This window comes from Xenopus laevis, chromosome 2S (genome assembly GCF_017654675.1).
Source record: "Xenopus laevis strain J_2021 chromosome 2S, Xenopus_laevis_v10.1, whole genome shotgun sequence".
Lineage (NCBI taxonomy): Eukaryota > Metazoa > Chordata > Amphibia > Anura > Pipidae > Xenopus > Xenopus laevis.
Window position 1 is genome coordinate 52,814,775 of NC_054374.1, and position 26,165 is coordinate 52,840,939.

General features: G+C 39.1%; 1 protein-coding gene across 1 annotated transcript in view; it reads right to left on the reverse strand.

The window, feature by feature from the left end:
* Positions 1 to 538: 538 nt before the first annotated feature.
* The window catches only part of LOC108709434 (potassium voltage-gated channel subfamily D member 3), a 584,836-nt gene continuing 559,209 nt past the window's right edge, over positions 539 to 26,165 (reverse strand). Inside the window, exons 6-7 of the mRNA XM_018249242.2 lie at positions 7,018 to 7,265; positions 539 to 2,914 (exon numbers count right to left, since the gene is read on the reverse strand). Coding sequence (XP_018104731.2) covers positions 2,740 to 2,914; positions 7,018 to 7,265 — 423 coding nt within the window. The 3' untranslated portion in view covers positions 539 to 2,739. The remainder of the gene's footprint in view (positions 2,915 to 7,017; positions 7,266 to 26,165) is intronic.

Consider the following 26,165-nt stretch of genomic DNA (forward strand, 5'->3'; position numbering starts at 1 on the left):
CAAGGGACACTCCTTTGAAGATAGCAAGGTCCAAATATTGGATAAAGAAGACCTCTGGTTTGAACGAGGCGTGAACGAGGCGTGAAAGAGGCGATTCATGTCAAGGTGGAGAAACCATCCCTGAAGAGAGGTGGGGGCCTTCGACACCACCTGTCTGCTACATACAATGCTGTTCTTACATCTGTACCCCAGCGGTTTCAGAACACTTCACACGTCCATTCATGCAACTCTCACAAGTAACACCTCTTTCTAGGAGTTGCATGACACATTGGATAATCCTATCACAGTAACTACACAGAATCTACACCTTTGTGAATTTCTTCAGATGTCACCTATTTGAAGAGTTAAAATGTGCCATTGTGATTGGATTAGTGGAAGAGTTTATATGCCGAGAATTTCCCAGACCAGTCAGTTGAACTGAAGAAGCTGCTCGGATGAGTAGTGAAACGTCTTCATTGATTACTCAGCAAGTCCAGTTGTTTTTAGATTTACCTATACTAGATATACCATGACCTGGATGAATGAAAATCTTCATAGTCATATTGTTTGTAGTTTGCTATCTCTTAAAATGTGTAAAACAATAATTTGTGAATTGATGATGTGGAACAAAGTAGTTTAATGTAACTCATTTCCCAAGGTGAAAATAACAGATTAGCCTTTCATTTTCTTCAGCCATAAAGTCATTTTGTAACGTGATGCAAATCTATTGCATGAAAGTATGGCTCAATTGGTGTAAAAATGTCAGATGCATTTACATGCTGTTACTCTTGTGCCTTATTTTTTTAAGGCTTCTATTAACCATTTTGTCTGTTAATTATAAAAAAGGACAGAATATGTCACCTTAATTAATTAATAAGGGTATTAGAAGGAGGGGTTCAGTGAGTGTTTATTTACAGATTGCAGAACCCCCATGTTAGCTACTAATAAAATTACCTTTATATGAAATAGTTGGAAATCACAGCTTAATATACTGTACCTTTAACTATATCTACCCATTATGCAGTCAACCTGACCTTTCTTAAAATCTTATTTTCTATAGGCAGCTTTTCATGCAGCCCTGTACCACTTAAAATAATTGACTCTGTTAAGTAAAAAAGTACATTTCCCATGATGTACTGCAGGAGACTTCACTCTTGTGCAGCATTAGGAAAACAGAAATATGTTACCCTTGGACATTAAACCACAAGGGTGGTTTGGAATGTTTTAAAGAAAGGATCACCAATGACCATAAAGATAGTTGGGTAAGTGTCCCTATCAGTTATCTGGTTATCATTACGTTTATTGTAAACTTAGAAAATAAAAGGTAAATTTGCTTGTTATTTAAACATCAGTTATGAATTCAAGTGACATCTAAATGTTGTCTTAGAAAATATACCCGTTAGACTCCTTTCTTTATGCATCTTTTTTATCACCTAGAAGCAGGTAACAAATGAAAAGGCTAATTATCACACCTGTTTAAAAGACATCATCATATGCGGCAGAAAAAAGCAACCTGCTCCATTTAAGGGTTTACTCTACTCACCTATAAAAAAAGCAGTTGTCTTGCTTCTCAGGTACATCCTGGTATCAGTATATAAAAGCTTTGCTACCCTTCAAACTGCGAGCAAATGGTGGAAACTGTAGTCCAGCTAAAGCTGGTTAAAGTCACATTTTTAATTTCCCCCTTCCTAAAACATGACTGAACATATTCAGCCACCACATTATATAATATTCCACATCGAAAAAGATAACAATTATAAATACTGTTTAGTAATAGTTCCCAGAGCTAAAACAGGTGTTTCTGATCTAAGCAAAATGTTAAAACATAGTTGGTCGCATTTTTTTGTACACATGATGACACTGCTTTGCCCATTCCCAATATATTAAAAGTTATTAAACTGCTCTGGAGGGAAACTATAAAGCAGAAAAATAGCTGGTGATGTGAAAACTAGATGTAACTAAAGCATCATTCCTTTTTTTTTCTTTCTTTCTTTCTTTCTTTCCTTTTTTTTTTTTTTACATTTTGCTTCACAATTAAGCTGTTTCACAGACAAATTACCCAACAACATCACAGTCTGCACTGGTTGGACTTGTAAGGCTATAACAAAATCATTTAAGAATTAAGATCACCATCAAGGGAAGATTGTGTTTGTGTGCTCGCTTCTACAATGTGCCGGGTCAGAAATGTGCTAGGAGCTATTCTGTTTACTGAACAGTTCTATATCCAAACTCACAGAATACACAAAAAAATTTGAATCTCTTAAAACATATCCCAATCCCCCACTGTCCGAACGTTACAGACGTAAAACTTTCATTGTGTTGATTGCTTGCTGATTCAGTGAAACAGTTTTCCCCGTTTAGTTTTCCCCCGTGCTCAGCTTGCAAAAATGACTCCTGGTCAATCCCCTCCCTCTTTTTTTAAACCATTTTTGTAATTTTTTTTACATTATTTATGAATAAATATTATCCACTGAAAATCTTAAAAAAGGTGTTTAAACACAGTGTTGTCAATTTGTTTTGTGTTAACTCCTCTACTTGCCGTAAAACTTCCTAGCAGAGGGTTTCTACCATATATATACTGTACATCCATATGCATGAAGATAGGAATGTATTTATACTTTTGTTGATCAGACTCTTCTCTCCTTCCATGATGGTAAATGGCAAGTTAAGCAGAAGCTCATCATTTTTTCACTGCTAATTCCATGGTTTTGCAGTGAAAAAGAAAAGCAGGACGGCAGCCTTGATTCGCCACTCAATGTCTTACAAGGTGGAAACTTTCACAATGTTTCTTGTACTGTGAATGTATATGGTGCATCCTGGTGGGCTGCCAGGTCGGGTTTCCCCTTCAGGGGTCAGAGCTGGAGGTGTAGTTATCTGGGACGCTTTGCAGTTTGATCTCACCTCATCTTCAGACTTCAGGTTCAAGCTGGAACGACTAAAGAATGAGAGATATTTAACTTTATTACTGAAAGATATCTGATGTATGAAAATATATATTTTTTCTCTGCATCAGAGTTAAATATAAAGTTAACTTATTTGTATGCTTATAGCTGGCCCTGTAGCTGGCCCTGTACCCCAAGTTGAGGAATATTCCCCAATCAGTTCCCATATGAATAACCATATTGCACTCATTCCATTGTCTGATTGACAAGCTGATCATTTGGTCAAATCATTTGGTGGCAGTGGCGATTAACCAATCCATCTGATAAATCAAGTCACCAGTTCTCTGGTGACAGGTAGTTTCAATAAAAGTCAATGAAAGGTGGCAAGGGTAGATTTGTGTGCCATGTAGTAGGCTACATATTTTATCATACACTATTACTAAGTCTGCTTTAAAACCATAAAATAAACTCATCTGTCAGCACATACAGCTGGAAAAAACTTAAGCTTTGGGTTATGAAGGCTTTTCATTTAAGACAGATGTAGAACATGATCCAGCCATGCTGTAACTGAAAAACAGCAGGTAATGAAATTATGAAAATATACCAGCTATTGTACTGAGCAGCCTAGTAATTATGGCTGGCACTGAACTGGCATATTACTAGATTATATTTACAGTATCCGCTTTCCAACATAAAAAATAGTAAATTATTGCTTTTTATAACAAGGTTATCCAGTATACCCAAATGCTTATTGCAGTTTGCAGTGTATAGCAAATGAAAATTATTATATATATATATAATATATATATATATAGTGCCTGCACTCAAACCAAATAAAGCCAGAGGTGCACCATCGAGTAGGTTGTAGTATATAAGTAGAAGATCAGCACTCACTGTAGTATGGTGAAAAATATGGTGAAACAGGTCGGTGCAGTGTATGTTTCCCCTAGATTCCTGTCATATGTGTGGTAACCTCAGCAAATGTTAGTTTTTTTCATTGTTCATCTTAAGTAAAAGCTGGCTTACTAAGTCCTGGAGTCAATGGACAAAGGTGCGTGAATCCTCCAGTCCAGTAGGCTGCTCCAGGTGAATTGGGTTCCCAGACAGGTAGCTGCATGGGGATTAGGCTGCAGCTGCACAGAGATTGACTCGCTACAAAAAGGAGTTGAGTTTTTCAGAGAGAGAGAGAGAGAGAGAGAGAGAACCTTGGGGAAAGCAGGAGCTGCTGTTCTGTGTGCTAACTGCCATGTAAGTGTGGACATTTCTGCATTTTACTTTGGAAGGGATTGGGACGCAAGACCCTTGTACTGGGTTAGTAAGGGAAAGCACCTTTGTATTAGTTACAGCCGGACAGGCTTAGGTTTTTTGTTTTTATGTGATTTGTCTCTGCAAAAGCTTCCAATAAACTGGCCAACGATCAGTTATGCCCAACTGAACTGTCTGTGCCTCTGTTTTGTACACAAAGGTGAGACCATGGTCCAACTACCTGTAATCGCTACAATATACAGTGTATATATACATTTTGATTTACCCCTCTGTTCCCCATTGTGTAAAATGTAATTTAAGTGCACCTTCCAGACTTTAAAGTTATTCATATACATTTCAGTTTCACTATGTAGAAATTACACTTTTTATACATAGTCCCCCTCATTTCAGGGCACCTTAATGTTTCAGACAATTGGTGTCAAAGATGGTTGTGATTACTCAGGTGTATTGCATTGCTTCATTAATGCTATTTGGAGTCTAATTGCTAATGTACAACAAGAGAACAAAAGCTGTGCCAATGAAAGGCAAGGAAGCAATTATGAGACTGAAAAACAGGAATAAAACCATTAAAGGAATATGTCAAACCTTACCATTACCAGATGCAACTGTCTGTAATATCATTAAGAAAAAAGAATGCACTGATGAAGTCTATAATCACAAAGGAACTGGTAGGCCAAGAAAGACCTCCACTGCTGATGACAGGATTCCTCACTATGGTAAAGAAAAATCCCCAAATGCCTGTCCAATAGATCAGAAACACTCTTCAGGGGGCAGGTGTGTATTTGTCAGTATTTGTCAGTGACTTCTATTGGCAAAATACTTCATGAACAGAAATACAGAGGCTACACTGCAAGATGCAAACCACAAAAACATGATGGCCAAATTACAGTTTGCAAAAAAGTACATATAAGAGCCTTCAGAATTTTACAGTTACAGTTAAGCGAGTGAAAGATTAAGGTGAAGATTAATAACAACTATTATTTGATCATTTCACATTTTAGCTTCTGGTTAGGCAGGCGTCTGATAAGGACTTAGAATTGATGACTGTGGTAATCGGATCGGGAGAGGACCTTTGAGGGTGAAGGGGTTGGATTATTGAACGATCCGTGGGTCTAATACTCTCTGGATACCTGTACCCAGGGTACACTTGAGTTCTGAATGAACCAAAACGAATTAAGGTCTCTGTCACCTTAATCTTTCACTCGCTTAACCGTACACTACAAGGGAGGGATCCTGAAGTGGGTGAAAGGGTTGGCTTGATGTGGGGCATCACATGGTGTACCTTATAGACGTACAGATTGATCAATGTGTTAAATAACAACTATTATTTGATCATTTCTGAACAACCGTCACTTTTTAATGATAATGGTGCGTTTAGCACATTACCTCTCTAACCCTTTGTTATCTAGTCAATCAGCCTCCTATACCTAACCTCCATTTTAATGTTGCTATCTAGACCTTGCTTTTAACGATTTATTAAAAGTTATGTTTTATTAATTACTTAACTTGAGTTTCGGAACCAACGGGTGGGAGGGTGCAGCTGGATGGGTCAGCTCTTTTTTTCTTTTTCTTATTGTAATTACCATTTGACTCTGCACACCATCCTATGTGTTTGATGGACGGTGCTCCCCAACCACTAACTCTTTAATACTCACCATAAACACTATTAGCTCCAATTCCCCTGGTCTTATGTCACTTTCAATTCAATCTTTTTTAATGCTAAAAACATGTCTTCTACTTCATGAGATCTGAGAATTGATTGCCCCAGGGAATTTTTAATTTAATTTAAAGGGCCACTGTATCTTAATTTTTTAATTTAGCTTTTACATTTCCCTTGAGATTTGACTAATGGAAATATTTTGTACTGAATGTATACTTATATTCTTTCTACCAAGCTGTTCAGCTTGCTTGTCAAAAGCTTCTTTATTGTGTAACATTTTTTTCCTAGAAGAAAACTCCAGCATGACCTACCAGGGATTGTAACATGTAACATGTTTTTGGGGGCAAAAAAAGAAAAACATGGTCATAAACAGAACCCTGCATATGACATCAAGTCAAACTCTAAGCATATTGAGGGCCTGAAAAATAATTTGCTGTGGGGCACAGTAATATCTAGTTAAGTCACTGCTTAGAGGATTCTTTGAATACAGAGAAAACAGAATTTGAAGATATATAACAGTTACAAGTGCAGTGTGCAAAGTGTCATTTTAGAGCTTTTTCCCATAATTCCAATTATTTTGTGAAGGAAGACAATCCAAAGGCAGAATTATACTGCAGATCCTATTTCATTGAAAACCCAAAGCATTTGCAGTATAATCTGCCATTGGGTCTTTCTTCTTCACATTATAATTGCAGTGTTCTTCTTTTGAAGGGCCTAAATGGAGACCCCTGGAAGATATGACTTTTAAAGCTGCCAGAAGCTCTGAATCAACAGTTTAAATAGTTTTTTCCCCATAACTTGAGTGTAACTTGAGCCCCATTCTGAGTTGCACCTGATGCCAGTAGCTTCAGGATTCTCTAACAATAACAGGCAGGATTGACACATTGGCAATTGCGTGAAAGTGCAGGAACACATATTGACCTGCACAATTTGTACTGATGCATACTTTTAATTGTGTACATTTTATTTTGTTTTTAAATGACCCCTTATGTGTTGGGGATTTCATCTAGGGGCCAAATCTTGGAAGTGGCTGTTTAACTTTGCTGAGGTATGTCCAGTTTAGTATATGCTGCATTCCATCTTATCACTAAGATTCAACACCTCATATTCATAACAATAGAGTTTACACCATGATCTTACTATAACAACACCATCATACTCTTTCCTTCATCTCTACAATATTTTGACAGTTGTTTACCACAATCGTTTAGTGTCTGTATGTATACTCACCTGGCTGTTAAAGATGGTTGGTCACTGCACTGTATATGAATAGTGCTGAGTTCCTGCATGCTGCACAACCTTGAAGCCGGCACATTGGAGTTAGCGAGGTGGGTAGTCTTTTTGTTGCGTCTGGAACAGCAGGAGGTGGTAAGACCATGGTGACTGGACATGGATGGACTGCGACTGGATGGGTAGTTTTGCATGGAGCTCTCCTTGCAGTTCTGTTCAAACATCTGCTCATCCATAAACTCATGGTTCTGTGGAGATATCAGGTGTAAATAATACTGAAAACAATATATGAAGGCCATTGCCTATGATAAGCCCATTGGCTTATCATAGAAAAGCATTAACATAACACATTAGCGTGAACATTAGTTGCAAGGAAACCATAGATATTGATCTCAGAGCTTTAAAGGGAAACATACTGAAAATCATGCCAAAAACAATGTATGGAATAAGTGAAAGCTAGATTAAAGGATAACTAAACACTAAAAATGAAGATGGCTAAAAATACCATATCTTATGTACTGCACCAGCCTCTAAATAGCAGCTTCTAAATAGCAGCAATGATCCAGGATTCAAGCAGCTCTCACATGCTCAGTGGGCTTTGAGCACCGGTTGAGAAGCAAAGCTTAGGGGTCATTGCAAATTATCAAGCAGAAAATAAGGTTTGTCCATCTGTCATATAAGCTGATGCTACAGGGCTGATTGTAATTCTGATGCTAATTGCACTGGTTTCTGAGCTGACGTAGTAATTATCTGTATTGATTACTAACCAGGGCTGTGGTTGCCTTGGGCTAGTACAGAAGCCCAAAACATAATGTACAACATGTACACATTATGAAGATAATTGAAGATAATTTACATTTTTTAATGTTTTTCAGCTGTTCCGGGAGCTAAGAAAGAATTATTTACAATTAACAAAGGTGGTTGATTAAAAATAACCCTTTAACTAAGTTCAGTAATAATGCTTGTATCCTTGTTCTGTGTGTATTTTAGCTCATACTCCCATATTGTATTTAAATTCCCATATTGAATAACCCTTTAACTAAGTTCAGTAATAATGCTTGTATCCTTGTTCTGTGTGTATTTTAGCTCATACTCCCATATTGCATTTAAATTCCCATATTGAATTTATACAGTAGTCTGTTCTTAGATAGAATATAAAGACAGCTAAGTAGTTATCATCCTCAATGGTATGTTTGCTTTTAAATGTTAAACAAGAATAGCCCTTTTACCAGTTCTTGCAATAAGTGTAAGAGAAATTGACACTAGTTTCCAGCTAACCATTCTAAAGAGATGCAAATGAAAGAAACCAAACTGAAGCCTCATTTAGGACCTCAGTGCAATAAGCAAAGTGAAATTTATGGACAAATATCTGCATGTTTATGCAACATTTGTTCACAGGGTAACTTGGACCATGTTTATTATCATATAGATTTTTGTAAGCTAGAAATGCTGTCACTCAGTATTGTGACCATAAACTATCCCTGTTTTTGAAGTAAATTTGGGATCATCTTCAAAATTCTTCAGTCTTGCAAAATGATCTTACTCTTTAGTAAGTCAAAAAGGACTTCAGTCTTGAGCCCTAGAGCACTAACGTAATGCAGGTATTCGCATCAATGGTCAAGTTAATTAAGTTAGGAAGATGTCAGGGATAAAGCCTGATATAATTATTTTTGTGTCCCTGGAATACCATTACAATTGTAGCAGTCTTTGTAGTTGGTTTATGTATAAACACCCATAAAACTTGTTCTTTAACAGAAAGCACCAATTAGCAGATACACATGCAAAGTATCCCCCATAAGGCTCCAGCACAGAATGACCATACCAAACTTGGGGCAGCTCACATAGAAATTATTTCAGTATGAAGGCTGTCAATTAAACATGTTCCAGCTTTGTTGGAATCCAATAAACATCTGAATGTATTATAAATCCAAACAAAAATGTAATATTAAATAACGAAGAACTCTTTCTAAACTGTAGCAAATATTTTTAAATACTTTATAAATTTGCTGCCTCGTTTTGAAAAATTCTCAATCAACCCGCAAGACATAAAAAACTTGTTAACAGTGTTTTAGTTACAACTTTATTATACTAATTTTCCAAGTTATTGGACTATTTTAGACCTATGAACTTGCCCATCCTTTTCAAAACACTCACATATTGATAAAGAAAATGGATACCTTAATGGTGGAAGTTCGTACAGATAACAAGGGATCATCCACAAGATAGGACAATCCCTACAGGACCACATGCCAACAAAAGATAAAAGCACAATTGATTTTACATTCCAGCATTCCAGTTTTTTTTGCCCCAACATTCTAATTTGCCCATGCTTTGTAAGAGATCATGAAGACATCAGCAGAATACAAGTTTACTGGTCACTCTTTTTCATTTTACTGCAAATCTGAAAGCAGAGATCATATATAGTGCTTAGATAGCTATCCAGGGACACAAGGAACTCTACCACAGAATTTTGTACAAATCAGTTGGTCCATCTACAATGCCCATCCAGTTTCTTAAAAGTTGCTTTGTATTTATCCCACACATGTAGTCATAGCTTAGCAATAGGTTTAGAAAAAAAACAGTTTACAATAGCTTCTTCTTGTGCTACCAAATGTGTCACATTTGGTAGCACTGCCTACTTGCTTCCCATTCACTATCTTTCTTTTAACTAGTGTGTATGCAATGTTCAATGTTCAGCCTATGACTAAGTGTCCTTGGTAGACACGAAACGCGTCAGGCCTTGGTTCTTAATTTATGGAAAAATAAAATGTAAGCTTTTTTAACCTTTTACTATCTGACTCTACTACTTTGTGGGTCCAGGCTTGTGCCAGCCTCTTTTGAAGTCTCCTGGTATTTGCTCCCCTTGCTGAAGCTCTGGGGCGTGTGCATACGGGCCCACCATGTACAGCGGTAAGCTCACTCAACATATCTTAACATAGCATATACTGGTTACATATTTGTAAAGCTTTATTTTAGGACCCTTAACATTTCCAGGAACTAAAGATTTAGAATGATTTATAGCTTCACACCATCCCATCCTTTTATTATTGCATGGATTGCTTTTCTTGAGAGAATGATGTGTCAGATAAAGAACATTCTAGCTATTTGTATTAATTCTCATTGAATCTAGGCTAGCGTGTTCTTCATAATTAATTATGAAAAGCTGGATTACATTTGTCATGTTGATAGCATTAAGGACCTCCACTTCTTTCAAGGTCTATGCAACATTTAAAGTGTTATACACTTGAACATTGCAGGTCTCTCTAAAAATATTTATAATATATAACAGCTCATATGTAAAACACTGTTTTATAGAAATAAATTATTTTCATCACCAAGTAATAAGTATATATTTTGCCAATTTGTATGTGCCACTGGATAATCCTAGAAGCAAATGCTGACATTTTAAGAATGTAAACCTAGCATGTCTGCATAGCTATGGTTTGGGTGTGAACACAGAGGGAACAGACAAAAAAAAAGTGTTCCTTGTGCTTTTAACTCTGATCTCCATTATGACCCCAAAGCTTTTTATGACCGCAACGCTTTTTAGATGGGGGGGGGGCTACATGCTCGACATCCTTGATTTAATTTACTGAAAAAAAATGATCCAGTGAAGTTGTACCAAAGATGTCTTTTACAATTTAAAACCATATCCATCTTTCCAGTAATGTACAGGCATCAGAACATTCTCTTTATTCATTCAGAAATTATCTCCATTATGGTTAGAGCTTTCTATGCTTATTGTTTTTCATATTGGAAGAAAAGGAATGCATATTTTTTAAAAAAAATAAAACACTCCATTCAAATCCATTATAACATGTAACTGTGTAAATATGTGGGCATTTCAGTTAATCACGTGTTACTACATCTGTCTAATTTTAATCCCATGGCTGTATATAATGAATATGGTATCCATAAGGTTACAGAGGAGCACCATGACTCCCTGGGGCAGATTCACTAAAGGGCGAAGTGGCTGTCACTAGCATCAATTTGACAGAAATGTCATCCGCAGGGACATCGCCAATTCACTAACAGGTGTAGAGGACAATTCGCTAGCAAAGGAGACCGTCGATAGCATTCGTTCACACCCTATTGCCAGTTGACTTTTTGCCCTGGTGAACGGTCATTATACTGCAAAATCACTAAGATGCAAATTTTACTGAACATTAGCTCTTTCACCAGAGTTTACTTTGCCAACTCAGACCAGGCATACTGATAAAACAAAGCTACATCTTCCTCAATCTTATGTCAGTGATATCATATCCTATATGCCAGAAATACATTAAAGTTGTAAAAAACACTGGCGAGTTTTCTTTTAAAAGTGAGATGCCTTCAAAAGTCCAAACTATTAAAGATTTGTGAAATTTTTTTTTTACTAATTTGAGGGACATGCAACATTAGTTTAAGGGTGGGCTTATGTCTGGGCATTAGAGATCTCTTCTGTTTTTATTATGGCTCATTTATGGGGTGCCGTTTGTCCCAAATACATTCTGTATACAAAACTATCCCTAATACACAGAATGAATGTCTCTCGTGGTTTATAAGTATTTGTGACCATAAACAGAAAAAAAAAAATATACAAAAGACTTATTTCTATTAAAAAATGAAAACAAAATCTGGTTAGTGCACAAAAGCATGTCATTATATCACAAACTCCATTCTGTACATTTTAACAAGCAATCTGTCGCACAAATGTATAACCTCCATGTAACGGATGCACTTATGTGCAAAGTTACTTACAGAATGAATTATGTGAAAAAAAACATGGACATAATATATAATAGTGTAACTAACTAGTGCATGTCAAGCTAGATTTGAATGACAAAATAGATATTTGTGACAGAAAGCAAGATTTTATAGTACAGGATTCATTCTTTCCACAAAATGAAAGCTCAGTTTCACAAAACAGATAAAATAACCATTCTGTGAAGCAATACTGTCACATTCCTGAACCAATAAGAACAAAGCTTATTGCCATATAACAAACAAGATTAGAAGTTGCCAGCTCTGCTCCACGTGGCCATACCTCCCAACTGTACCTTTTTTAGAGGGAAAGTCCCTCTTTTGACAGCTCAACCTGCAGTCCCTCATTTGTACTGGAAAGTCCCTCTTTTCTCTGCACTGAACAACCAGAAAAAGAAACAAAGTTTCTCACTTAATTGGCTTTTAGCAGAGAACCCAGAACAGCTAACAGGTGCAAATAAGATACAAATAAGATATAAGATACAATTTTGAGACACAAAAACACAGTTTAGATAAGGAGAAATATTTTCAAACTTTCATAACCTGCCAAATTTTGTAAAATAAACATGGTAATTATGGGATGTGGCCACAGAAATTGCTGCACTACATGTGGAAAAAAAAATGTTGTCCCTCTTTTTACTTCCAAAATGTTGGGAGGTATGCACGTGGCTGCATCATCCCTAAGGCCTAGTATGTGGCCTGCTATAGAGGGTGCCCTCTAAACATTTCTTAAAAGGGCTGCTGTTAAACACTACAGGTTCATAATTGGAAGTTCTTACAAATGGCTGAGAAATATAATGCTGCACTTATAATGATTGTAGAGAAAGAAAATTATGCAAAACATAAATATAATCATTTTAGGTGATATGGCTATTCTTATTGTAGTAACCTGCTTGTGTGGCCATTTTGGTTAAGGGCATTTCTGCTGTTTTGCTATTGTCTTATGATTCACTCCTGTTCCTGTTTCCCTCTTCCTGCCTAAGCTGAGGGCAATAATGGGGCAGGCCATACCTACCTGCCATGTTGTAATAAATGTAGCAGAAGCAGGGGTGTAATTACAGAGGAAGCAGACCCTGTGGCTGCGGGGGGGGGGGGCATGAGGCTCTAATTCATATACAGTTTCAATAAATATTGGTAAAACAAGTCAACCTTTAACCTTTTGCCTGCCAAGAACGTAGGTACTACGTTCTGGCAGGAAAGGGACCAGAGTGCCAAGAACGTAGTACCTACGTTTTTTCCCCCAGCCTCCTTGTAATCCGATCAGCGCTTCTCAGCGCTGCTGCAGAAGTGCGATCAAGTCTCTTACCACTTAGGCAACATCTGCATGGCCTTCTGATGACTCCCCTCCAACCGGATTGTCCAGGCGCCAACCCCACACAGGAGTTCCGACCCCACAGGCATCTCTTCAGGGATCAGCGCTGATGAGCGCCGATCAGCGCCTGTCAGCACTGCGCCAGGGCTGCGATCAGGTCTCTCAGTGAATCGGCAACATCCACAGGCCCTTCTGATGACCCCCCTCCAACCGGATTCCCGATGCGCCGACCCCACACAGAAGTCCCGCCCCCAAAGGCTCCTCTTCGGTGATCAGCGCTGATTAGTGGCGATCAGCGCCTATCAGCACTGCATCTGCCATTGGGATCGGTTGGCTTATCCCCATGGCAACGAGCATTGGCCCTCCTAGGGATGCACCTCCCACCGGATTGCCCCAGGGCCGACCCCATGAACTTGTACCGCCCCAGAACACCTCTCACAGGATCAGCACCTATAAGCGCTGCTCCAGCAGTGTCATTCACTCTCTGATCCCCTAGGCAACGAGCATAGGCCCTCCTAGACCCTTCTAGTGACCCCCCACTGACCAGATTGCCCCAGCGCCGACCCCCACCCTGCACCTATTTCATCACCACGTGTTAGCTGCTGGGGTATTTAACTGCAACCCTCTGGAGCCGCCCCCTTCGATCTCTGCTGCTGGCTGGTGTTGGAGGAGCCTTCCTGCTACTGCTTGCGGTCCCCCAGTGTCCATTGTCGGTGAGATCTGCCTCCAGGTACTCTTTTGCACACCCATTACACACAATACACACACTTATATATTTTTACCTAAATTGATTTTTTATTGCAGTTAGTCTTACTGTATTCGCCACTTACTTTTGCATACTCATTTACTCACTCACATACATACATACATACATACATACACACACACACAAACATACACACACACACCTTTTGCAAGTGTACACACAGACATTTTTATTACTTTGCCTTTCTTTCCTCTACTCTTTTGCACACCCATTACACACACTTATCCATTTTTACCTAAATTGATTTTTTTATTGCAGTTAGTCTTACTTTATTCTCCACTTACTTTTGCATACTCTCACACACACACCTTTTGCAAGTGTACACACAGACATTTTTACTACTTTGCCTTTCTTTCCTCTTCCTCTGCCTACTTCTTTTTTTCTATTTATTACCTTAATTTTCTTGGTTTTATAACTGTTGAACTAAAGTTTTACAGTAACAGTTTACTTTTCAATTACTGTTATTTTTCAGTATTAGCGTATTTATTGCATTTTCATTGATATAGCATTTTCAGTTTTGTGCTGCATTCCATTACTCTTTCTTACTTTTTCTTGATTGTTTCTTGTGGATTGCCATTTATTACTTTTTATCACAGTGTGACTAGTGATCAGGTATTTTGAACGCAAATCACACGGTGTAATCAGTCTATTTATATTTAGTTTTTGCTGCATTTCACTACTGTTACTTGTTGATTGTTCTTTCTTGTATTTATTGAATTTTTTGTCTTATTACTTGTGCAACCTTATTTCACAGTGTGATTCATGATCGGGTATTCTGAACGCATTTTTAGTGTTCAGTGTTAGTTCAGATTGTTGGATCTTTTGGCAGGTGCTTGGCCTTTGGTTTGGCTCATAGTTTTCTACCTTTGCAAGTGCTGCAATAGTTTTACTAGAAGTAATTTTTCATTTTCTGGCTACAGGTCTTACTGTGAAATCAATTGACTTTTTTTTTCTTTTTGTTGTGTGCCAGATTGTTGGCTCTTTTGGCAGGTGCTTAGGCTTTGTTGTGTGCCAGATTGTTGGCTCTTTTGGCTGGTGCACAGGGCTAACATACTTTTTCAGTTCATCAAGAGTGCAAGGGAATTTGGTTTGGCTCATAGGTTTTGTTTATCTTAATCCTAATCACTTGACTTTTTTTTATTTTTGTTGTGTGCCAGCTTGTTGGCAGGTGCTTAGGCTTTGTTGTGTGACAGATTTTGGCTCTTTTGGCTGGTGCATAGGGCTTAGGCTTTGTTGTGTACCAGATTGTTGGCTCTGTTGGCTGGTGAATAGGGCTAACATACTTTTTCAGTTCATCAAGAGTGCAAGGGAATTTGGCCCATAGGTTTTGTTTATCTTAATTCTTTTTTTCTACCTTTGCAAGTGCTGCAGTAGTTTTACTAGAAGTAATTTTTCATTTTCTGTCTACAGGTCTTACTTTGAAATCAATTGACTTTTTTCTTTTTGTTGTGTGCCAGATTGTTGGCTCTTTTGGCAGGTGCTTAGGCTCTGTTGTGTGCCAGATTGTTGGCTCTTTTGGAAGCTGCATAGGGCTATATTTTTTCATTTCATCAAGAGTGCAAGGGAATTCAAGGAGGTTGGCTCATAGGTTCTATTTATCTTAATTTTGTTTTTTTTCCTTTGCAAGTGTTGCAGTAGTTTTACTAGAAGTAGTTTTTATTTTTCTGGCTACAGGTCATACTGTGAAATCACTTGATTTTTTTTTCTTTGTCCCTCTGATTGTGAGCTTTTTGACTAGAGTCTGTTTATTTTTTGTTGGCAGCATGGCCAAAAAGTTTTATACAGCTGAAGAGGCTGCTGCTCTGTGCATGGCATCTAGCTCAGAGGAGTTTAGCGACTCTGATTCTGAGTATGTGCCCCCTGCATCAGACAGTGACTCCTCTACTGACGAGTCACCGGGTGGGAGTAGCAGCACTGTTACTGCCCTTGTGGAGCCCATGGAGCTTGAGCAGGATGTGGATGATCAGGTTGATCAGGGTGTTGAGGATGAGGAAGAGGGCAATAGGGCTGATGCTGCAACTGGAGGAGAGCCTGCGTGGGGGCCTCCTGGTAATAATTCCCCTGAAATCCCACCATTTACTGCAGTCTCAGGTGTAAAGGTGCAAAAATTAAATCTTCTTTTTTTGCCTCCAAGTTTGAAGAGGAACAGTCGTGTTCAGAAGTTGAGCAACCAACACCTATCATGTCACAGCAATTACGTTTAAAATCCACCTTTATGCCACCGACACAAAACAAATCTGTGAGTACTTTTGCTAATAATGTCAAAAGAGATATTGGATTATACATTAAACGTAAACACAAATATTCAAGAAATCTATATCGTAAAGAAATGTCCTCCATTCAGGAGCTAAGCAGAGATACATCCAGAATTGTTAAATCAGCAGATAAAGGTGGGGGCATAGTTGTAATGGACTATGAGAAGTATAGATCAGAGGCACTTCGCCAACTTTCAGATGTTACATGTTATGAGGAATTATCGGGAGATCCCACTATACATTATTTGAATGAAATTTCTACAAAGGTTAAACAAGCCTTCGACCAGGGTGTTATTGATGAGAAGACAAGTAAATTTTTGATTATGAACTGTCCGAGACGTCCGTGTCTCTATCTGCTCCCCAAAATTCACAAGTCTTTGATTGATCCTCCTGGCAGACCGATTATTTCGGCGTCAGGATCGATATGCCAGCCACTCGCTCAATATGTGGATTCTTTTTTACAGCCACATGTCCTCACAATACCATCGTTCATTAAAGATTCCTTTGATTTTCTTAATAAGTTACATTCAGTTAAAATAGGCCAGGATGCTCAATCAAAAATTCTGTTGGTCACTATGGATATATCTAGCCTTTATACGAACATCCCCCATGAGCTGGGTAAACAAATAATTGACAAATTGTTAAAGGACAGATACAAGGAAGATATAAGAACTCCTTTTATTTATGATTTGTTATGTTTTGCGTTGGATCATAACTATTTTCGTTTTGAAAAAATTTTCTATAGACAGACACAGGGCACTGCGATGGGGAGCAATGTGGCCCCCGCATATGCAAATTTATTCATGGCCGAATATGAAGATGCTCACATTTACAAATCTAATTTTTGGAAGCATATTATTTGTTACTTTCGTTATATAGACGATCTTTTCTTTCTTTGGCAGGGTACAGAATTGGAATTGACTGATTTTATCAATTCTCTCAATAACATTCCTTCTACTATCCGTTTCACTGCATCATGGAGTATGTCTTCTATCTCCTTTTTGGATGTAATGATAGAATATCAGGCAGGTAAATTCAAAACTAGTATCTATCGTAAGCCCACAGATAGAAATACCTTACTACATGCTGATAGTTTTCACCCGCCTTCATTAATCAAAGCTTTACCATATTCTCAGATGACAAGAGTAAAGCGTATCACATCAGAGACACAGGACTTAGATGACTCATTACAAACTATGGCTAATAGGTTTCGTGAACGTGGTTATGGAGAGGAAATAGTATCACAGGCTATCGCTAAGGTAAATAATGATGTTAAGATACCCAAAGTAGCCAAAGCAAGGAAAGTTTTTGTTACCAAATATACAACGGCCAGTAGATATGTTAAACATATCATACAAAAACATTGGCACCACTTGCAAACTGATGCTATCATTGGCACTGAATGCCAAGAACCACCCATGTTAGCATTTAAGAGGGGGAAAAATTTGAAGGATCTTTTGGTTAGAGCTGATAATAAAGCGTACTATAGTGTTCCTCATTTTTTATCGAAACCACAACCAGGCAACCACCGATGCTATGGTTGTTCTATATGTAACAGCATGATTCAAGGGAACTCTTTTACACATCCACGTACTTTACAGAGGTTTGGGATCAAACAAAGGATTACTTGTCAATCAACACATGTGGTGTATTTGATGATCTGCCCTTGTGGATTGTATTACATCGGGAAGACCATCCAAAAGTTGAAAGATAGGTTCATTAAACATAAAAGTGTGATAAAAATTGGTAAAGATACAACACCTTTGGTACAACATTGTAGAGACAATCGCCATAATGTCTCATCATTGAGAATTATGGGGATTGAACAAATTGTTAATTCAGCTGGAGGAGTAGACAGAAATACACTTTTATTAAGGAAAGAAGCAGAGTGGATTTATCGTTTAAATACAATTACACCTCATGGTCTTAACGATTCTTTAAATCTGTCTTGCTTTCTACAGAACAGATAATTCTTGCATTTTCCAATGGTTGCTCAGCTTCTTAATACGCCATTCCGTTATGGTGATTATTTGAGAGTATTGGGGATTAACTGTCTCGTGAGTCCTGGGTAGGTATGATTGCTCTACTTGCTTTCAGAATTTCTTTTGCCATAAAATTGAAATAATGTTGATTTTTCATCATAGGTTTGATGAGAATGTGAGGTTAATATGATGACAAGGACCGCATTCCACTAGATACACAGCACATTACGGATTATGTTCTAATTTTGTGTTGTCTTCCACTTTTCTGATTGCATATTGTAGAAAAATGTATTGTTACTTGTGTATTTTTCTTTTTTCTTTCTTTTTTTGTTAAAAAAAAAAACAAAAAAAAAAAACGCGTAGGGCCATTACTGGGCCGTAGCCGAATATGTGAGTGTAATTTTTTGTAAATGTAATAAAATTTTGCCTTTTTAAATTTGAGTGTGCTGTCCCTATATTTAATTTTTGTTTGATTCTTTTGTGGAGACTTTATTTGGGCGGTCTCCAGGGGACAAGCACCTCACTATTAAATTAAAATTGGGTGTGCGCTTTCTAAGAAACTAATTTGCTCCAGGTATAAAGGTGGACACTACAAATTTTGAACCCATTGATTTTTTCCAATTATTCATGACTGAGGCCATCCTACAGGATATGGTCCTCTATACAAATGTGTATGCCGAGCAATATATTGCCCAAAATCCCCTACCCAAATATGCTGGAGCACACGCGTGGCATCCCACAGATGTTAACGAGATGAAGAGGTTTGTGGGCCTCACTTTAGCAATGGGTCTCGTTAAAGCAAATACTTTGGAGTCCTACTGGGATACCACTACTGTGATGTCTATCCCTGTTTTTTTAGCCACAATGCCTAGAAACCAGTATCAGCTACTGCTCCGGTTTCTTCATTTCAACAATAATGCCACTGCTGTACCCCCTAATGAGCCGGGACATGACAGGCTACATAAATTGAGGCCCCTTATAGATAGCCTGTCAGAGCGCTTTCGAGAAGTGTACACCCCCTCCAAAAACATTTGTATAGACGAATCACTTCTCCTCTTCAAAGGGCGCCTAAAATTCCGGCAGTACATCCCTAGCAAACATGCCCGCTATGGGATCAAATTTTATAAGCTCTGCGAAAGCAGCTCGGGGTACACTAGCTATTTTGTGATTTATGAGGGCAAGGACTCCCCCTGGTTGTCCCCTTGACCTGACTATCAGTGGCAAAATTGTCTGGGAGCTCATCACTCCACTTCTGGGCCAAGGTTACCACTTACATGTGGATAACTTTTATACAAGCATCCTTTTATTTAGAACCCTTTATTGTTTAGACACCCTAGCCTGTGGCACCATAAATCGCAACCGAAAAGGATTGCCCAAGGATCTTGTTAACAAAAAACTGAGTCGTGGAGAAATTTATGCCATGAGACAGGATGAGCTCCTTGCCATCAAATATAGTGACACGAAAAATGTATTCATGCTGACGACAATCCACGACACGTCAGTAATTGCAGAACAAAGAGCAGGTAGGCCCCCTAAAAATAAACCTCTCTGTAGCAAGGAATACAGCAAGTACATGGGTGGTGTTGATAGAACTGATCAACTCCAACATTACAATGCCACCCGAAAAACAAAGGCCTGGTACAAGAAAGTTGGTATATATTTGATTCAAATGGCCCTTCAAAATTCATACATTGTATATAAGGCAGCAGTACCAGGCCCAAAATTATCCTATTACAAATACCAGTTGCAGATACTCCCTGCCCTGTTGGTGGCATTCCAGAGATTCCAGAGATGCATGCAAGTGACAATGTGGCCCGATTGTTGGGGAAGCATTTTATTGACACACTTCCACCCACTCCTGGCAAGCGATTCGCCCAAAAAGCTTGCAAAGTTTGCCGCAAAAGGGGTATCAGTCGAGATACACGGTACTATTGCCCAAAGTGCCCTCGCAACCCTGGGTTATGTTTCAAACCATGTTTTGAAATATACCATACGCAGCTACACTATTGAAAGATAAATTGTTGTGTGTACTGATTGGCTATACTGTATGACTAGAATTGGTATCCCCTTTGCAAAATTTATATTGTATACATCTGGTTTTTATGTGTGCAGGGCAATAATAAAATGTTTCTGTTTTGTTTAGTTTGGTATTTATTTCCCCGCTGCATTGGGAGGTGTAGTTATTTGAGGTGTAGGTGAAGGACAAGGGCACCTAAAATATGTGGTGCGTGATGACTCCATGAGATAATTTCATCTTGCCTGCTGATGATTCATCTCTCTGATGCCACAAAAAATTTTTTACGGACACCTCAAAAGCTCTCATTTCAGTGCAGTTACTAAGCCTGTATTTCTGGGCCAAATTTTCTCTCAAATTAGTTCTCTCTCAAATTTTTGTTAGAAAGGGCTTCAGTTTTCTTTGGAAAGTGCTCTTGGTACTTGGAGATAATCTGCATTTCAAACATTTAGGCTAGGACTACACGAACGACAAAATGCATGCGACTCGTCCCCTGCGACAAAAATAAGGTAAGAGATAGAATTGTTGCATGGTGTTGCAGTGTTGATCCGACACAACATGACTGTCAGATGCAGACACTGCATCTGCATCCAACAGTCGTGTCGCGTCGGATCAACGCTGCGACACCATGCGACAATTCTATCTCTTACCTTATTTCTGTCGCATGCAACAAGTCACATGCATTTTTTTGCAACGCGTCGGATTGCGCCGGAATCATTCGTGTAGTCCTAGCCTAAGTCTAAATTTCGGTTTTAGGATCAGCCTCTATAGCAACTTTACTCTTTGGTTTACAACTTTGTTATACCACTTTTGGAGAAAAACAGGATACTTTCTCTAAAAACTCAATACCTCAGCTTTCAATACATTTACTGAGGATATTTTTTATTTTTGCGAGATATATATTTTGGTTGATACAGCTTGTGTGCTCATGCCAGAAATTAAAATATTTATGCTGTGGTGGTATGGCGTATTGAGGTGGGTTGATTTGGGTTGACAGTGACTATTTGGTGGCAAGATATTTTTTCCATAAATGTACAGTTTTTTCATTTAGTCTTCTAACAGTACCCTCCCAAAAAAACAAAGAAAGAGCAGCACTTCCAAAGAAATTGAGTACAGATGAAATGAAAGGGTCCAAAGAAGCTCAGCTAAACTTATAAAGGTAAGTAGAATATTCAGTAAGTTTGTATTACTTGTCTATGGGGAATTGGAGCAAAATCATATCTGTTCTTTTTTTTCTCCTGTTTCCTTAGGAAATGTGCATTTCTGTGAAGTACAGCCTCCAGAAATTTTACAAATATGAAGGCAAGGACAGCACTTCTACAAAGCTGAAGGTGTGTATGTTCAGTACCACTACAATTTGTGGGGTATTTCACTGGTACAGGGGAAAAATCTGCACGGTGTGCTTTTAGAGCAAAGCCTCAAATGTACATATTGCCCCAGTTTTTGAATGTTTGGTGGCTGCATCTTTAGGTACACCAATATATGTGGGGTATCTTTTTGTTCAGAAGTTGAAGACAGACGTTTAGTAGGTTTTTTAGTTGTCATGGCAAATTTGGGGAGAAATCAAACTTTAGTCCCTTTTTCTCTTTTTTTCAGGTCAAAACACAAACTTCTATGGAGAACTGTGCCCACATATCTGCATGTAGGAAAGCAAGAGTGGCACCACTGAATAGCTGCAGGTGTGCACTTTCAAGCAATATATAGTTTATGGGGGGTATTTCACAGGTAAGGCGGTGTTTAGACTTTAGACAACTAGACAACTAGAGCACAGCCCCAAACTTTCCAGCTGAAATTGCTCTTGTGTATTGACCCTGTTTTGGGGTGTTTGGAGGCCGCGTCTTTAGGTGCACCCATACATGCAGGGTATCATTTTGTTCAGGAGAAGTTGGTGATTGATAATTAGCAGTTTTTTTTTGTAGTTGTCATGGCAATTTTTTTGAGAAATCTAACTTTGGAACTTTTTTTTTCTTTATTTTAGGTCAAACCGCAAGCTTATACGGAGAACTGTGCCCACAGATCTGCATGTAGGAAAGCAAAGATGGCGCCACTGAATAGCTGCAGGTGTGCACTTTCAAGCAATATAAGTTTATGGGGGGTATTTCACAGGTAAGGGGGTGTTTAGACTGACTAACTGCAAGGTGTGCATCTAGAGCGCAGCCCCAAACTTTCCAGCTGAAATTGCTCTTGTGTATTGACCCTGTTTTGGGGTGTTTGGAGGCTGCGACTTTAGGTGCACCCATACATGCAGGGTATCGTTTTGTTCAGGAGAAATTGGAGATTGATAATTAGCAGTTTTTTTTGTAGTTGTCATTGCAATTTTTGTGAGAAATCTAACTTTGGAACTTTTTTTTTCTTTATTTTAGGTCAAACCGCAAGCTTCTACGGAGAACTGCGTCCACAGATCTGCATGTAGGAAAGCAAGGATGGTGCCACTGAATAGCTGCAGGTGTGCACTTTCAAGCAATATATAGTTTATGGGGGGTATTTCACAGGTAAGTGGGTGTTTAGACTGACTAACTGCAAGGTGTGCAACTAGAGCGCAGCCCCAAACTTTCCATCTGAAATTGCTCTTGTGTATTGACCCTGTTTTGGGGTGTTTGGAGGCCGCGTCTTTAGGTGCACCCATACATGCAGGGTATCATTTTGTTCAGGAGAAGTTGGAGATTGATAATTAGCAGTTTTTTTGTAGTTGTCATGGCAATTTTTGGGAGAAATCTAACTTTGGAACTTTTTTTTTCTTTATTTTAGGTCAAACCGCAAACTTCTACGGAGAACTGCGCCCAAAGATCTGCATGTAGGAAAGCAAGGATGGTGCCACTGAATAGCTGCAGGTGTGCACTTTCAAGCAATATATAGTTTATGGGGGTATTTCACAGGTAAGGGGGTGTTTAGACTGACTAACTGCAAGGTGTGCAACTAGAGCGCAGCCCCAAACTTTCCAGCTGAAATTGCTCTTGTGTATTGACCCTATTTTGGGGTGTTTGGGGGCCGCGTCTTTAGGTGCACCCATACATGCAGGGTATCATTCTGTTCAGGAGAAGTTGGAGATTGATAATTGGCAGTTTTTTTGTAGTTGTCATGGCAATTTTTTGGAGAAATCTAACTTTGGAACTTTTTTTCTCTTTATTTTAGGTCAAACCACAAGTTTCTACGGAGAACTGCGCCCACAGATCTTCATGTAGGAAAGCAAGGAAGGTGCCACTGCATAGCTGCAGGTGTGCACTTTCAAGCAATATATAGTTTGTGGGGGTATTTCACAGGTAAATGGGTGTTTTGACTAAAGAACTGCAAGGTGTGCACCTAGAGCGCAGCCCCAAACTTTCCTGCTGAAATTGCTGTTGTGTATTGACCCCAGGCCCGGACTGACAATCTGTCTGTTCGGGCATTTGCCCGAGGGGCCGCTGTACATTTAATATAAGTGGGCCGCTCCTGAGCTATAATCCAAATTAGAAATGTCCTTGCAATGAAACCGGAGGGCTCTAGGACCTCTCCTCAATCCAATCTTCCGGCTCCGTCCCTCCCACTCCTCTCTCTTCTTGAGCTGTTGCTGCTAGTGCCACTGCAGGGAGGAGGAGGAGGGGGGGGTGTTAGGGCTAAGATTGGTCTTTTATTGTTCCAGGACGTGACTCCCCCAAAACTCCTAGCAGCCCCCGAGAGAGCGCACGCCCTTGTCTCGCTGCGGGGAATGGTAATATTGCCAGATCAGGCCTCTCCTCCCCGGCCCGTGTAATTATCTTACATCACTCGCAGCTTCCTGGGTCTCGGGGCACCGTTTCCATGGCAACACAGGACGCTATCTGGGAGCTGGTGCAGCGTGAATACTCCTCCCCGCGTCGCCTCATGGTTCTGCCTTTCCCTCTCCTGCCAGAGGATGGGATAGGGCCATGGGGGAGAGCGCTGCAGCCTGTGTGTGTGTGTGTGTGTGTGAGAGAGAGAGTGCTGCAAGCTCTAGTTCAACTCTCTGTTCCACTCTCGTTGCAGATTCTGGGAGACAGGGTGCAGGGAGCTGTAGTTTGTCATGACTTGTCTGCAGCAAGAGGAGCTCAGGACAGGGAGAGAACTCTCATTCCTCAAGTGCAGAGAAATGCATCTTTGCAATTGGTCATTAAGTGGGACATTTGCAGCACAAGGGCCTCAGAAGCAAAGCCTCATGATGAGCTGATGTAGTTGTAACCATAGCAACCTACAGGTGGGCTCTAACCTCTCATCTCATCATTTGCTGCTGCCTGAATCTGCAGGGAAAGAAGTGTAAGCTTAGAGGGTTACTGGACAGTTGGAATATTTGCCCTTGGGAAAAGATGATGGGGCAGTTTATGTGCAGCCTTTGCCCAGGCACAAAATTTTGGGTGGAGGAGTCTGGGTGCCCACTTAGATAGTGACAGGGGTCAGCTTGGATTCCCAGCAACAGTGGAGGTGGTTGTGTGCCATGACCTGGATGAATGAAAATCTTCATAGACATTCAAAGGAATAATTTCCCAATACTACAATACTACATAGTGTTACATAGAAACATTTCTGCAGCTGGACTCCATATACTGCACACTGGCAGCCCCCAACTATGGTCCCACCAGCCATCAGCACCCTCAGGCATCCATTGCCCCAAACTGTCAGTGGGGCCCCCAATGTCCTCTAAACTACTGATTGTGCCCATCTTGTCATGGACTTGTAATAGAACTGCAATCATAAATGTCACCCCAGGAGTCTGTCTGGCTTGCAGAGACTGTTTCTTTCTGTTTATTCTGTTACCCATATTGTATGTGACTATAAATGATTGGCACCTCCCTCCTCCCATATGTATAAATACAAATATATAGAGAAGAATGTTCTGGGCACACAATAAGCTATACCCTCATACTGTAATGTCTAAGGGAATCAATATGGCACCTCCTCCTCCCATATGTATAAATACAAATATACAGAGAAGGAATGTTCTGGGCACACAATAAGCTATACCCTCATACTGTACTGTCTAAGGGAATCAATATGGCACCTCCTTCCCACCATATACCATTCTCATTATATATCTCATTATATACTCACACACAAACTTTGCTACCTGTATATCCTGCACATCTACATTTACCAAATTCCAATTCCTATATCCAATATATGAGTGGAAGTGTACAAGACCATTGCGTGTTAACATGCGGGCTGCTTTGATTTTTTTTTGCCTGGGCTGCTTGTTACCCCCAGTCCGGCCCTGATTGACCCTGTTTTGGGGTGTTTGGAGGCTGCGTCTTTAGGTGCACCCATATATGGATGGCATCGCTTTGGGTTCATTTGAAAATTTTTACTTGAGTATTTTCATAAATCCCCTTCTGAATTTGAGACTTTGGTGGTGTTTCAGAAATGAAAAACAAAATTCCAAAAAATTATGTTGCGTTTTAGGGTGATCTGTAGGATGGCAGCTACATTTAGAGCAAAAACGACACCACAGCTAAAAACCTAGAGATATGTGCTTTCTAAAAATACCTAACTTATTTTCATTTATATCGTTTGTTATGCCATGTTAACCTAGAGATGCCCTTATCTTTTGTGTTTCAATGTAAAATTTTACAAATTGCTGTTTTATTATTGGGGTGTCTGCTGGACAAGAAAAGTGGGGTACTAATACATATTTGGTATCGTTGGATTCAGCATACTCAGGGCTTTTAGAAACAATAAAATTTTTGTCAGTCAATGTAACTCTTCTTTGAAATAAAACACAAAATAAAAATACTTTAATCTTTATTTCACATTTTTTTTTTTCAAAGTACAAAATATTGTTTCAGTATTCAAGCCCAATTCATTACGGAAAAAACAATATATAATATGCCTTATTTCATGTAGGTTTTCTTGTCAAAAATCTTAAATAAATGTAATGAGTGCAAAATGTCCAAAAACTGCTTGGCAGTAGATGTTCGCATATAGGACAAAGTAGCTGGCAAGAAAAGGTTAAACATTTTGGGGGCCTGAAAAATAATTTGCTGCGGGGCCCAGTAATATCTAGTTACACCACGGAGTCCAGAAGTTACTGTGCTTGTCTGACTGCTTTGCCTGAACTAACACAGCAGAATCATTTAAAGGAAAACTATAC